Here is a 14,739-nt window from a genome sequence, read left to right as displayed (position 1 = left end):
TGTGTGTGTGTGTATATATATACATATACACAACTTATGTGTAAAGGACTTGTATCTAGAACATATAAAGAACTATAACAACTCAATAATAAAGACAAATAACCCAATTAAAAATTGGGGAAATGACTGGAATTGTTTTCTTGAAATTTCAAATGGATTCAAATAGATTTCTCTAGAAAGATATACAAATGGTCAATAAGCACAGAAAAAGAGGCTGAACATCATTAGTCATTAGAGAAATGCACCTCAAAGCCACAAAACAGATCACTTTAAACACACTAGGATGGTTAAAATAAAAAAAGACAAACAATAACAAATGTTAACAAGCATGTGGAGAAATCAAAACCTTCTCACACTGCTAGTGAGAACAAAAAATGGTAAAGCCACTTTGGAAAACAATTTGGCAAGTACTCAGAAACTTAAACATAAAGTTACCCTAGGACTCATTAATTCCACTCCTAGGTATATACCTAAGAGGGGGGACAAAAGATAAAAAAAACCTATGTCCAAACAAAAATTTACACAAGATTACAGTAGCATTATTCATAATAGCCCAAAACTGCAAACAAATCAAATGTCCATAGACTGACAAATGGATAAAGGAAATGTGGTATATCCATACAATGGAGTATTATTCAGCCGCATAAAAGAATGAAGTACTCATACACGTTACAACATGGATAAACCTTGAAACATTGTGCTAAATGAAAGATGCCAGTCAAAAAGTCACAGAATATATAATTGTATTCATATTAAAGTCCAGAATAGCAAATCTATAGAGACAGAAAATATATTAGTAGTTGCTTAGGAATGGGGGTAGGGGGTGGGGAAGAGGGAATAGTAAGACATTAAAAAAGTTCTAAAATTGACTGTGGGAATGGTTGTACATATCTGTGAATATACCAAAAACCACTAAAATGTATGTTTTAAATGGGAAAATCATATGTTATATGACTTACCTTAATGAAGCTATTAAAAAAATAAATAAAATGATCTATGGAGATCAAATGGAGAACAAAAACTCAAGAGAAAAAAAAATCAAATAATCCAGTTAGAAAATGGGCAAGAATTATGAGAAAATATTTCACTGAAGAGGAAATACAGATAGCAAATGAGCATGTGAAAAGTTGATTGACATCATAGTTACTATGGAAATATAAAATGCAAAAACAATGAGATACCACTATACATCTATCAGTATGGCTAAAGTAAAAAACCAATAGCACCATCAAATGTTGGCAAGGATGTAGAGAGACTGAATTATTCATTCATTGTTAGTAGGAATGTACATTATTGGTGGGATGGTAAAGCTACTCTGAAAAACAGTTGGGCAGTTTCTTAAAAAACCGAACGTGCAATTACAATTGCCCTTCAGGGCATTTTCCCAGAGAAACAAAAATTTGTGCTCACATAAAAAACCTGTACATGAACGACTGCAGGAGCTTTACTCATAATAGCCATAAGCTGGAAACAACTCAGATGATCTTTAACAGGTAAATGGTAAAAACAGACTGTGGTGCAGTCATAGCAAGAATACTCCTCAACAATAAAAATAAACACACTACTGATACATGCAAAAACCTGGATGAATCTCCAGAGTTACGCTGAAGGAAAATGTCAATCCTAAAATATTACACACTATACGATTCCATTTACATAACACTCTTGAAATGACAAAATTAGGGAAATGGAGAACAGATAAAAGGGAAACATGAAGAATCCTTGTGGTGATGGGGATGTTCTGTATCTTGACAGTTCAGTGTCAGTATCCTGACTGTGATACTAGACTACAGGTTTTCAAGGCATCATTGAGAGAAACTAAATAAAGGGTACATAGCATCTCTCTGTTTATTTCCTTCAACTGCATGTGAATCTAAAATTATCCCCAAATAAAAAAGTATAATTTAAAAAATAGTAGCAGACTTCTGGTTTCCAGTCTGGCATGTCAGGAGCTTAGAAGTTGCAACTCTGTCATCCTAACATCAAGGAAAAAGCTTACAAACTTAAATCAAGAACTAACCTTAGATCCATAAGAGAAGCAAGGTCACAGGGCAAACCATTGCCCCAAATTAGAGAAACATACAGGTAAATACAAAGAATCACAACTTACCACAGTGGAAACCCCTGAGCAGAAATCTGTGGGAACCAGTGCTCGGGTAGGAAAACCTGTAATTGATGAATTTCTGGAGGCTTAGTGTGGACACCTCTAAGAGTTAAAAACTCCAAGGGGGCCCAGTCATTGAGGAGTGCGGGAGACCACACTTTCTTGAGTTTTACCTCCTGAAGCTCTACCAGGTTCTCACAGTGAAAATCACAGAAAAATGTTTCTCGCAGAGGGAGGAGAAAAGGAATCATTTTGAAATACACCAGAGCATTCTATTCTCAGGTTGTTCTCAGGAGAAACTATTTAACCAGAGCCTAAACTGCTGGGGTTTTATCCCAGTTAACCGACCTGGGAGAAGGGAAATACCCAAATGCAGGGCCCCTCTAGCCTTCCACCTGGGAAAGGGAAACACCATAATCAAGGATTCCAATGGCGACGCAGTCCAAACCCTAAGGCACCAGCTCTAAAGATCGAGGGAGAATCCCTTCCATTGCTTGCTTGGATTTTTATGGTGTGGAGCTGACCTCACCCTTCTATTATACTTATTACCACAAAGGCTCAAAGCCAGCGGAACACACTAGATGGGGCCTGACTCCTTGGTAAGACTGGTATGGTCCAATGGGTCTATCACTTCTCTGAATCTAGCAACCAGATGACCCAGATTTCATCTCCAATCTTGAAGAGGTCCCAATTCTCCCCAAATCCAGAGAATTCTTTTTATAGGGAACCCTCCTCCAAAATTACAAGGCCATGTTCCTCCACTTTGTAGGGACCTCCCATACTATTTAGGAGTCACTGGAAGGAGTAGACTTGATAGCCACACTGTGAAAGAGACACTTACCCAGACTACCAGATTTTACAGTACCAAGGCAGCCCACAGCCCCCAAGCCAGCCTTCAGGTGCCAGGCTCTGCAACCTACGTCACACCTCCTGGGCCTGGAGCTCCCATGCCAAAGCTGTCAGGAAACAATGTCTGGGACATTTCAAATAGCAGGAGGCCTTCTACTGGCAGCTCCCCCAATTGGGGGTGCCCAATGATCTTATATTGGGACAACCATGAAGTAAGCTCCTGTCTTTAAAACAAGTGACTATCTCACTACAGAGCCCAATCCTAATGGCTCAAAGGCCTTCAGAGAGTCCCAAGGCTCTCTCTTTCCCAAACAACTCCCCTGACCTGCAGGCTTGGCAGTTTCCCAGAGAATTACGCTAGGGACTTGGCAGCGACTGCTGCCTGCACAATCGCCTATTTACAACTCTGGTGGTCCACTGGGACAAATGCAATAACCAGACACTCCTGGCTCTGTTAGACACAGAAGCCCAAGCCCAAGTTACAGTGATTCTAAGCGCAGTGGAGGACACCCCACATTCCGTTGCAAGGTGCACCCCTACTGACCCCGTGGAGCTCACTGAGATCTGCCTCAATTAGCAGTAGAGCCCATACTTGCAGTTCCACCCTGAGCCAGGCCTCTAGTGTGTATAGTTGACCCTGAACAACGTGGGCATGCAAAATGGCACAGCCACTTTGGAAGACAATTTGGCAGTTTCTTACAAAACTAAACATACTCCTACCATATGACCCAGCAACTACGCTCCTTGGTATTTACCCAAATGAGTTGAAAACTTACAGCCATACAAAAACCTGCACACAAGCATGTACAGCAGCTTTAGTCACAATCAGTAAAACTCGGAAGCAACCAAGGATATACTTCAGTACGTAGCTGGATAAACTGGTACAACCACACAATGTTATGTTATTCAGAGTTAAAAGGACACGAGCTATCGAGCCATAAAAAGATATAGGGGAAACTTAAATGCCTATTACTTGGTGAAATAAACAAATCTAAAAAGGCAACGTACTATGTGATTCCAACTTTATGACATTCTGGAAAAGGCAAAACTGTGGAGACCGTAAAAAGATCAGTGGTTTCCAAGGGTTTGGAGTCGGGAGAGGAATGAACAGGGGAGCACAGAGGATTTTAAGGCTAGTGAAATTACTCTGTATGATACTTTCGTGGTAGATACATGACATTTTATATTTGTTCACACCCACAGAATGTACAACACCAAGAGTAAACCTTAACGTAAACTATGGGCTATGGGGGACAATGACGTGTCGATATAGGTTCATCGATGATAACAAATGTACCACTCTGGTTGCGGGATATTGATATAGGAGAGACTGTACATGTGTGGGAGGAGGGAGTACGTGGGAAATTTCTATATCTTCTGCTCAATTTTGCTCTGAATCTAAAACCACTCTGAAATATAAAATTTTTAAAAAGGAACAAAAAATAGTACTTATGGGAAAAGCACAACACCCTCAAGAGTTCAATACAAGTTTTAAAGAAACAGCTGAATACTGAATACTGGAATGCTTTTCTCTTGCTCTCTGCTTGACAAAACTTTACCTATCTTTTGAGGTCCCTTGAATACCACTTTCTCATTGATGTCCTCCCTAGCTTCCCAGCATACTTAGTCACTCATTTCCTTCACTCCCATCCTGCTATGACAGTCCCAACACCACGTTATAGGAGTTCTCTAAAGTCAGTGAGCATCAGAATCCCCTGGCAGAGCTTGTTAAAACGGATTTCTTGCCCCTGCCAAGATTTCAATTCGGAGATTCTAATTCTGGAGCCTATGAATTTCTCTTTCTAACATCTTCTCAGATGATGCTGATGCTGTTGGTTTGTGAACCACACTCAAAAGTAACATGGGTGGTGCATGGGTGGCTCAGTTGGTTGAGCATCTGACTTCAGCTCAGGCCATGATCTCACGGCTCGTGAATTTGAGCCCAACGTCGGGCTCTGTGCTGACAGCTGAGCCTGGAGCCTGCTTCAGATTCTGTGTCTCCCTGTCTCTCTGCCCCTCCCCAACACGTGCGCGCTCTCTATCTCTAAAAAACAACATAAAAAAAAAAAAAAAAAAAGAGTAGCATGGGTATGGTTCATTCTACATGTGGCTGGCTCCTGTAAGACTAAAAGCTCAGCAAGGAATCTCATCTAGCACATAGTAGGCACTGAATAAATATCTTACCTTTTTTTGCTTCTTTTTATCAGCCTCTTCCTGTAAGTTTTGAAGGGCCCTTTGCACGAGTTTCATGTTCAAGTCCTGCTCTTCTCTGTATTCCTTCTGAGTATGCTCTGTCTTCTCTAGGAGCGCTTTTTGCAAAGCAGCCCTAAGTTCCTGTTTTGTCTTTCGTTTCTTTAGCTTATCCTGTTCATTCTCAAGTTTCACCTGTGCTTTGTCATTTTCCTAAGGTAAAACAATAATGAAGACAATGTATCAATACAGTTGGACAAAACAAATAAGTCCAAGCATTTCACTTAAAAGATGAAAATCAAGGATTTCTTGGAATTTAGAGGGACTGTAGGATAGAAAACTTGCCTTTTCATTGCTGATTCAGCAAGAAGGCTTTGTGCTGTGATTATAAAATAATAAATGGTTTTACAGTTTAAAATGCAGAAAAATATAAAGAGAAATCACTTTTAACCGTGTATCCCTCCCACACTACCACACTCAACATTTCAGTGCATTGGCTTTCCAGACTTTTCTATATACACCTGCAACTTCTGGATATGGATCTATTATTATGCAGCAATAGGAGCTCAAAAATGGAAATGTGCACATCAGCTGCATATACAAAATTAAACATGCAAAATTACCAATAACAAATACTCCTTTAAAAGTATTCCCCCATTCTTCTTATTTTCTTCTCTTTCTAACCCTCTGGGCTTAATTGCCTGGCCAATCAAGCAGTTTCAACTGGGGCACCAATGCTGTTGGGGCATTGTGGGTTTGGTAAAATGCCCGGACGTGGTAAAAACTGAAGCATTAGCCCTCCTGCCAGAGGCAGCTGAGCCGTCCTAGAGGGATAGATAAGTACTTGCCCAGCTGGGACAAGAGACGACGTGGCAATAGTGAGGATGGTGTACAATTCCCAATGTGATTTAACCGAGACTCACAACAGCCATGATCGCCATGATCCCTGGTTTGTGAGAGAGAGAGTTATAGGCTAGACTTTCCCAGTAATGCCATGAACAGTAAATCCTGAATTGTGAGGTTCAAACGAAAATGTGAAACCGAGCTGCAGCACCTAAGGAAAAGTAATGGCTATCAAACATGAAAGCCAATGCAATAGCCGGACACACTTTTTTTTTTACAGTAAGTCTGACTACACCAGGAGGAAGCAATCAGCCAAACCCAGACTCTGAGACATGGGGGAGATGGGACGGGACAGCAGAGACCTGTTCAAGACTAAGAGATCTGAAAGCAGTTGGCCACGTCTTGGTTTCCCTGGGGTGGTTCTGATGACACACCTATTGTGCTGATGTAATGAATTTATTGCATCCTTTCCATCTCAAATGCACCCTGGCTTGAATAAGAAACAGTCACTCCCTCTAAAGAGACTATAAGACCCATGTTTGGATTCTTCTCTAAATATCAAATAATTTAGGCTGTGATGGAAATTAGATGCTGATTTTAGATGATAAAAAGGAGTCACAGTTAACTTTTTTATGTCTGATATTGGCACATGTCAGGAAATGTCCTTTGTTGAGATGCACACTTGACATGTATTTAAGGGGGAAATGACCCTCCTGGTATTTATGTTTTAAAATGTAAAAATGGAGTGGGGTTGGGGGCAGGTAGAAGAAACCAATGTGGCAAAATTACACAGCTGCTAAAACAGGGAGATGGGTAGAGGAGGGATTCATTGTACTCTTCTGTGCATTTGAAAATGTTCACAATAAAACATTAAGGGGCGCCTGGGTGGCGCAGTCGGTTAAGCGTCTGACTTCAGCCAGGTCACGATCTCGCGGTCCCTGAGTTCGAGCCCCGCGTCAGGCTCTGGGCTGATGGCTCAGAGCCTGGAGCCTGTTTCCAATTCTGTGTCTCCCTCTCTCTGCCCCTCCCCCATTCATGCTCTGTCTCTCTCTGTCCCAAAAATAAATAAACGTTGAAAATAAATAAATAAATAAATAAATAAATGGGGTGAAATTTATATAACATTCTCAAAATTACAAAATGATAATGATAAAGAATATATCAGTGGCTGCCAGGAGTTAGGATTGAGGGAGGTTACGACTATACAGGAGTAACTTTAAAGGAGTTTCTTTGAGGGGGACCTGGGTGGCTCAGTTGGCTAAGTATCCAACTCTTGATTTTTGCTCAGGTCATGATCTTGAGGTTTGTGAGTTTGAACCCTGCATTGGGCTCTGTGCTGACAGCCAGGAACCTTCTTGGGATTCTCTCCCTCTCTCTCTCCCCCTCCCCCACTCTTTCCCTCTCTCTCTGCTCTTCCCCCGACCTGTACACACGCTCTCTCTCAAAATAAATGAATAAAACTTAAAAAAAAATAGTTTCTTTGAATGGTGGAACAGTTCTGTATCTTGATTTTGGTAGTACTTACAAAATCTATACATGTGATAAAATTTCTAGAACCATATCCCTTCCCCCCAAGAGTGCATGTAGAAACTGGTGAAATCCAAAGGTTTTACTACATTTAAATAAAGAATAACTTTAATTGAAGGTATTATACCAATATTAATTTCCCGTTTTGTTCTTTCAAATGCACTTTTTGTTCATGTTTATTTTTTATCCTGCAATTTTACTGAATTTGTTGATTAGATCTAACGGTTTTGGGGTACAATCTTTAGAATTTTCTGGATGTAAAATCTTATCATCTGCAATAGAGACCATTTTACTTCTTCCTTTCCAATTCTGATGACTTTTATTCTCTTTCTTACCTAAGTGCTCTGTTAAGGACTTCCAGTACTATGTTGCACAGGAGTGGTGACAATGGGTACCCTTGTTTTTTTTTCTGATTTTATAGAAAAAGCTTAAAACCTTTTACCATTGAGTATGATGTTAGCTATGGGCTTGTCATATATTGTCATTATGTTGAGACACCTCCTTCTATACCTAATGTGTTGATATCTCAGAACAGAAGCAGTTTCAATTTTCTTAGAGAAGCTAAAATATTTAGGCATCTTCCACTAAACTCTCTAAGAGAAAACAGTTTCAAACCCAGGGAAGGTTTTCAGGGGCTCTGAAAAAGCTTACCTTTAACATTTATTATGGTTCCAAATCTCAGAACTTGAGATTTCCCAGGAAAATATACCTTCTTCCTAAATTTGGTGGTATTAAAGTATCAGATGCTAGAAGCTCTATATACGTATAAAATTGCTACTTTTTTTAATGCTTTCATACATTTCCAGTGACACCTTTCTCTTTTTTTTTTTTTTTTTTTTTTTTTTTTTTTGAGAGAGAGAGAGAGACAGACAGAACATGAGCACAGGAGGGGCAGAGAGAGAGGGAGATACAGAATCCGAAGCAGGCTCCAGGCTCTGAGATGTCAGCACAGAGCCCCACGCAGGGCCTAAACTCATGGACCATGAGATCATGACCTGAGCCGAAGTATGACACTCAACTGATTAAGCCACCCAGGCACCCCTCTAGTTTCTATATAGTAGGGGCAGTGACCTGAAATTATTGATTTTGGTGACTGGGGTGAAGGGAGCCTCTGTAGCTGTTGTATAATGCTTTACATAGGTCATGGAAGTCCTATGGAGTTATCCATATCAAAGAATGGGGGAATGTTGCCAAACTGCCACTTACCCTCTACAGTACTGCCCATGATTCTCACATTTCACCCTCACAACAAAGACAAGTGTCTTTTGCCTCATTTTTAATTTTTTAATTTTTAATTTTTTAATGTTTATATTTGAGAGAGATGTGTATACTAGCAGGGAAGGGCCAAAGAGAAAAGGACAGAGGATCAGAAGCGGGCTCTACACTGACAGCAGCAAGCCCCATGCAGGGCTTGAACTCATGAACCATGAGATCATGATCTGAGCTGAAGTTGGACACTTAACCAACTGAGCCACCCACGTGCTCCTGACTCATTTTTTAGACAAAGAACCCAAGTCACAGTAGTGAAGTCACTTGCCCAATGCAATGGGACAGCACTGTTAACTGGGCCTTGGAATCCCAGACTCTAACCATGGTCTGCTGCCCCTGTGAAGCAGCCAGGCCATTGGGCAAACCGCATGTAACCATGTCCTACACCCACTGAGCAGATCATCTTGTGACAAGCACTGTAAAAGGCCCACCACAAAGCGCGCCTCCTCTTCCTTCAGCTGCTGCGCGGCCCGCCTTTGCGCCTTGATGCTGGTGATCTGGGCATTCAGCCCCAGGCGTGTGTTCTCCACCAGCTCTTTCTGCCTCCTTGCCTCTTGGGCTTCTCGCTTTTCCTTGGCTAATCGGTCTTCCTCCCAGAGCTTTGAGAACATTTGCTCTTCCACCAGTTTCTGTCTTTTCAGTTCCTCATTAAAAGCTATCTGTGCTTTCCGCTCCTCGCACACCTTCTTCTGATGGACACAAAACAAGTGAACACGGAGTTCTTCGCAGCATTCCCTGAAAGGAGAATTTTAAAAAGGCAAAAGTTAGCCTTCCATGAGACACGGCTCTATTTAGGCACACATCTGCACAGACACTGGAGAAAGAAAAATGAAAGACCTAGACGTAGGCCACCAGAGCCGAGGAGACATGTGAGGGGCAGCAGGGACGTAGGCACCATGATGTCATAGACAAAACACAGGCATTGGAGTCAGGCTGAGCAGGCTTGGAATCCGAGAGCTGACATTTCTGTGTGACCTTGGATCAAAAACTAGACCTCTCTGAGCCTGTTTCTTTATCTGTAAAAGAACTCTTTTTCAAGGTTCTGGTAAGGATCAGAGAAAATGGATGAAAATACCTGGTAAATAATAGAAGCTAAATAAATGGTAACTATTATTACTACTGTAGAGGAAACAGAAGAGGCAAGGATCCCTGCACTATTACAAATAGATTAAGGCTTTGGTAGGAAGAGACCCTGCATGCCATAGAAAGAGCTAAGGGTCAGCATGTCAAGGTGAAGTTGACCCAATGCCCCTGGCTTCCTGGCAGGGTACATGTCACTGAAGGGGGTTCTGCCAGAGCTGGGAAAATAGCCCAAATGCTGCCTTTTCATACCCAGGCTTCTGTCACCATTCCAGAAGAAATGCTCTTTCAGTAAGTGTTTAGACCTCATCCTTTCTTTCACTCTTGGTAATTCAAACTTCTTCAAAAGCTCTTCATTGAGCCCATTTTTAATTTAAGGGCTGCGATACTCAATACTGCCTACACTTTAGAATTACATAGAGGTACCTTTAAAGTTCTACTCTCCACTTCTTCCCCCTGATACTCAAAGATTAGTTAAATCAGAATATCTGGGGGTAGCACCCAGGCATCTATGTTTTTTCAGAGCTCCTCAGGAACTTCTGGCATACAACCAAGTTTGAGAACCTCTGATTCAAGGCAATGTTTATAAACGTCAAGTCTTCCTGATTTCATCAAATTCAACATCAAGAAGCTAAAATTTGAGAATGGGCTCAGTAAAGAACTTTGAAGAATTTTAGTTGCTAAGGCTGAAAGAAAGAATGATATCTAAAATTACAAGAGTGGTCAATACCACAGAAATTGACCCTGTATAGTATCATTCAACATTTGATAAAGACTAGACCCATTTCCCTAACTAAAGGGGAATCTCTGTGAGGGCTGGGACTCAGGAATACATTTCAGGAATATATGCCCCATACTACCTACCCAATGTCCAATAAATAATTCTTGGTTAAATTGATTATATATACAGTCACACTTATTAGCAAAATAGTGACAACTAGCAGTTACCTACATTCTATGAAAAGCTGAAAGAGATTCCAGAAGCTGAAATTGTTACATTATCAAAAAAACCAAAACATTTTAACATTGAAAAATGAACTCATCTGTCTGGGATTCATCCGTGAAATTCTATCAGAATTGGCCATGACAACTAACTAAACTCCTTCCAAATCTTATGACTTATACTCCAGGAAAGTTATTCAATTAATGAAAATCTGAAGCCTAAGAATAACAAGTATGACTTATGATATTTTTTTTCTTAAAAAGAAAACCTCTTTCTAATTACACAACTAACACATGCAGAAAAACTGGAAAATACAGAAAAGTGTGAAGACACTAACAATATGCTTAATCCCACTACTCAAACACAACTGCTTTTAGCATGTTAGCATATTTCTTTCCAGTCTTCTGTATGTGCATTTTTACTACAATTGGGGTCATTCTGCATATCTACATACATATATTGGTATCTCCTTATATCTTAATTTTCTCACCTAACACTATATTGGGAATGTTTCTTCATGAAGTCTTCTTAAAAGTAATTCCTAACCTCAAAACTTTATTATAATTTATTAAGCTGTGGAATAGAGGCTGGAGCCTATATCAGTTTATTTAAAAATTGCCTTATTTGATGAACATATTGGTTACTTCTGACTTTTACTATAATGTTGCAATGAATATTCTTTTTTTTAGGTTTATTTATTTATTTTGGAAGACAGAGAGAGAGAGAGAGAGAGCACTCAAGCTGGGGAGGTGGGGAGAGACACAGTGAGAGAGAATCCCAAGCAGGTCCCTCACTGTCAGTGCAAATCCCAACACAGGGTTCAATCTCATGAACTGTGAGAAAATAACCTGAGCAGAAATCAAGAGTCAGATGCTCAACCTACTGAGCCACTCAGGTGCCCCTATAATGAATATTCTTAAATGTAGCTCTTTCTGCTTATCTCTGATCATTTCCTTAAGGTAATTCCCTCCCTTAATATAAAATCAGAGTACAAAAACATTGTAAGGCATTTGAGGATGTATGCTGTCAAGAAATCATAAATTAACACTGTATGAAGATGCCCATATCAAGTATTTCTTTAGATAAATGTCTTCAAACTTTTTTGATTATGTATCCCTTTCAGTAAAAAAATTCTATGTACCTACAAACAGGTAGGATTATTACTTATAAGTCATATGCAATTATTACTATGTTACTATATCACATAAGTTATTAAATATATGCAAAAGTAAAAAACCAAGGACAGATGAGATTAAAAAAAAAAAAAAACATCAAATATTTCCTCCCTACATCCTAATGATTCACCTATTCTCTTAACCTTGAGAACACTTGATTCAGGGATGGTCACTTTTATCTACAGACAGTATATCTATATTAATGATAATAATCATTGATAAGAGAAAAACCTTTTGTTTGCCAGTGCTTTACATAGTACTTTCACAGTAAAATCTTATTTTTTTAAATACAGAAAGCCAGATTGAAACAAATTTTTAAAATTTTACTTATTTTTGAGAGAGATACAGAGACAGAGAGTAATCAGGGGAGGGGCAGAGAGAGAGGGAGACACAGAATCTGAAGCAGGATCCAGGCTCTGAGCTCTCAGCACAGAGCCCAACGTGGGGCTCAAACCCATGAACCATGAGATCACGACCTCAGCAGAAGTAGGACACTTAACTGACTGAGCCACCCAGGCAACTCTCACAGTAAAGTCTTATTTTAGCAGCAACTTCTTACTCAACACGTCTCCGGAGGCAAGGGAAACAAAAGCAAAAATGAACTACTGGGACCTCATCAAAATAAACAGCTTCTGCACAGTGAAGGAAACAATCAGCAAAACTAAAAGGCAATCGCCAGAATGGAAGAAGATATTTGCAAATGACATATCAGATAAAGGGTTAGTATCCAACATCTATAAATAACTTATCAAACTCAACACCTAAAAACCAAATAATCCAGTGAAGAAATGGGCAAAAGACATGAATAGACACTTCTCCAAAGAAGACATCCAGATGGCCAACCGGCACATGAATAAATGCTCAACATCACTCATCATCAGGGAAATACAAATCAAAACCACAATGAGATACCACCTTACACCTGTCAGAATGGCTAACATGAACAACTCAGGCAACGACAGATGTTGGTGAGGATGCGGAGAAAGAGGATCTCTTTGGCATTGTTGGTGGGGATGCAAGCTGGTGCAGCCACTCTGGAAAACAATATGGAGGTTCCTCAAAAAATTAAAAACAGAACTACCCTGCGACCCAGCAATTGCACTACTAGGCATTTATCCAAGGGATACAGGTGTGCAGTTTCTGTCATATGCACCCCAATGTTTATAGCAGCACTATCAACAATAGCCAAAGTATGGAAAGAGCCCAAATCGGGGCGCCTGGGTGGCGCAGTCGGTTAAGCATCCGACTTCAGCCAGGTCACGATCTCGCGATCCGGGAGTTCGAGCCCCGCGTCGGGCTCTGGGCTGATGGCTCGGAGCCTGGAGCCTGTTTCCAATTCTGTGTCTCCCTCTCTCTCTGCCCCTCCTCCGTTCATGCTCTGTCTCTCTCTGTCCCAAAAATAAATAAAAAACGTTGAAAAAAAAAAAAAAGAGCCCAAATGTCCATCGATGGATGAATGGATAAGATGTGGTAGATATATGCAAAGGAGTATTACTCGGCAATCAAAAAGAATGAAATCTTGCCATTTGCAACTATGTGGATGGAACTGGAGGGTATTATGCTAAGCGAAATTAGTCAGAGAAAGACAAATATCATATGCCTTCACTCATATGAGGACTTTAAGAGACAAAACAGATGAACATAAGGGAAGAGAAACAAAAATAATATAAAAACAGGGAGGGGAACAAAACATAAGAGACTCTTAAATATGGAGAACAAACAGAGGGTTACTGGAGGGGTTGTGGGAGGGGGGATGGGCTAAATGGGTAAGGGGCATTAAGGAATCTACTCCTGAAATCATTGTTGCACTATATGCTAACTGATTTGGATGTAAATTTAAAAAAATAAAATTAAGAAAAAAGTCTTATTGTATCCTCACATGTGTCTTATAACTTAGAGCAGCAAGTAATATCCCCATTTTAGAGTTAAAGCAATTGAAACTCAGGAAACCTTATGGTCTTCCCAAGCCACATAGCCAATAGTTGTAATATTAGCAACAGTTACGGAGTGGGTATTATTTGCCAGGCACTGTTCTAAGCCCTCGACATGTATGAACTCTTGTAATCTTCATAGCAATCAATGTCGCAATGAACATTATTGCAATTTCATTATTATTATTGTCCCCAGTTTACAGATAAAATAGAGGCACAGAGCAATTAAACATCTTAGATAAGTTCATACATTTCATATGTGGTGGAACTGGGACTGAAGACCTAGCAGTCTGGCCCTGGAGTTTGAATTCTTTGGTAGTTCATTCTGTCACCTCTATCAGTAATTAACACAGGCAAGACTATCCTCAAGTGTTCTGAGAATACATCCTAGGGTATTCATTTAATAAAAACACTCCAGGGGCGCCTGGGTGGCGCAGTCGGTTAAGCGTCCGACTTCAGCCAGGTCACGATCTCGAGGTCCGTGAGTTCGAGCCCCGCGTCAGGCTCTGGGCTGATGGCTCAGAGCCTGGAGCCTGTCTCCGATTCTGTGTCTCCCTCTCTCTCTGCCCCTCCCCCGTTCATGCTCTGTCTCTCTCTGTCCCAAAAATAAATAAATGTTGAAAAAAAAAATTTAAAAAAAAATAAATAAATAAAAATTAAAAAAATAAAAACACTCCAAAACAAAACAAAACCAAAAAATGCCTACCTTAATCTGGGATCCAGTCACTAACTGTATATAAATATAGGACACTTAAAAACAAAGTTCATGATGCATCAAAAGCATGATCCATAAAAGAAATATTGATAAATAGAATTGCATCAAATTTA

The 14,739-nt window shown here is 40.1% G+C and overlaps 1 protein-coding gene across 1 annotated transcript in view; it reads right to left on the bottom strand.

Annotated features, from left to right (window-relative positions):
• CFAP53 (cilia and flagella associated protein 53) overlaps positions 1-14,739 on the bottom strand; it is a 37,476-nt gene that overhangs the window by 7,753 nt on the left and 14,984 nt on the right. The window contains exons 4-5 of the mRNA XM_040478857.1: positions 9,214-9,517; positions 5,138-5,356 (exon numbers count right to left, since the gene is read on the bottom strand). Coding sequence (XP_040334791.1) covers positions 5,138-5,356; positions 9,214-9,517 — 523 coding nt within the window. The remainder of the gene's footprint in view (positions 1-5,137; positions 5,357-9,213; positions 9,518-14,739) is intronic.

This window comes from Herpailurus yagouaroundi, unplaced genomic scaffold (genome assembly GCF_014898765.1).
Source record: "Herpailurus yagouaroundi ecotype Mexico unplaced genomic scaffold, PumYag 142, whole genome shotgun sequence".
In the NCBI taxonomy this organism is placed as follows: Eukaryota; Metazoa; Chordata; class Mammalia; order Carnivora; family Felidae; genus Herpailurus; species Herpailurus yagouaroundi.
The sequence above is the reverse complement of the archived record's forward strand: the minus strand, read 5'-3'. Positions and strand labels throughout refer to the sequence as shown.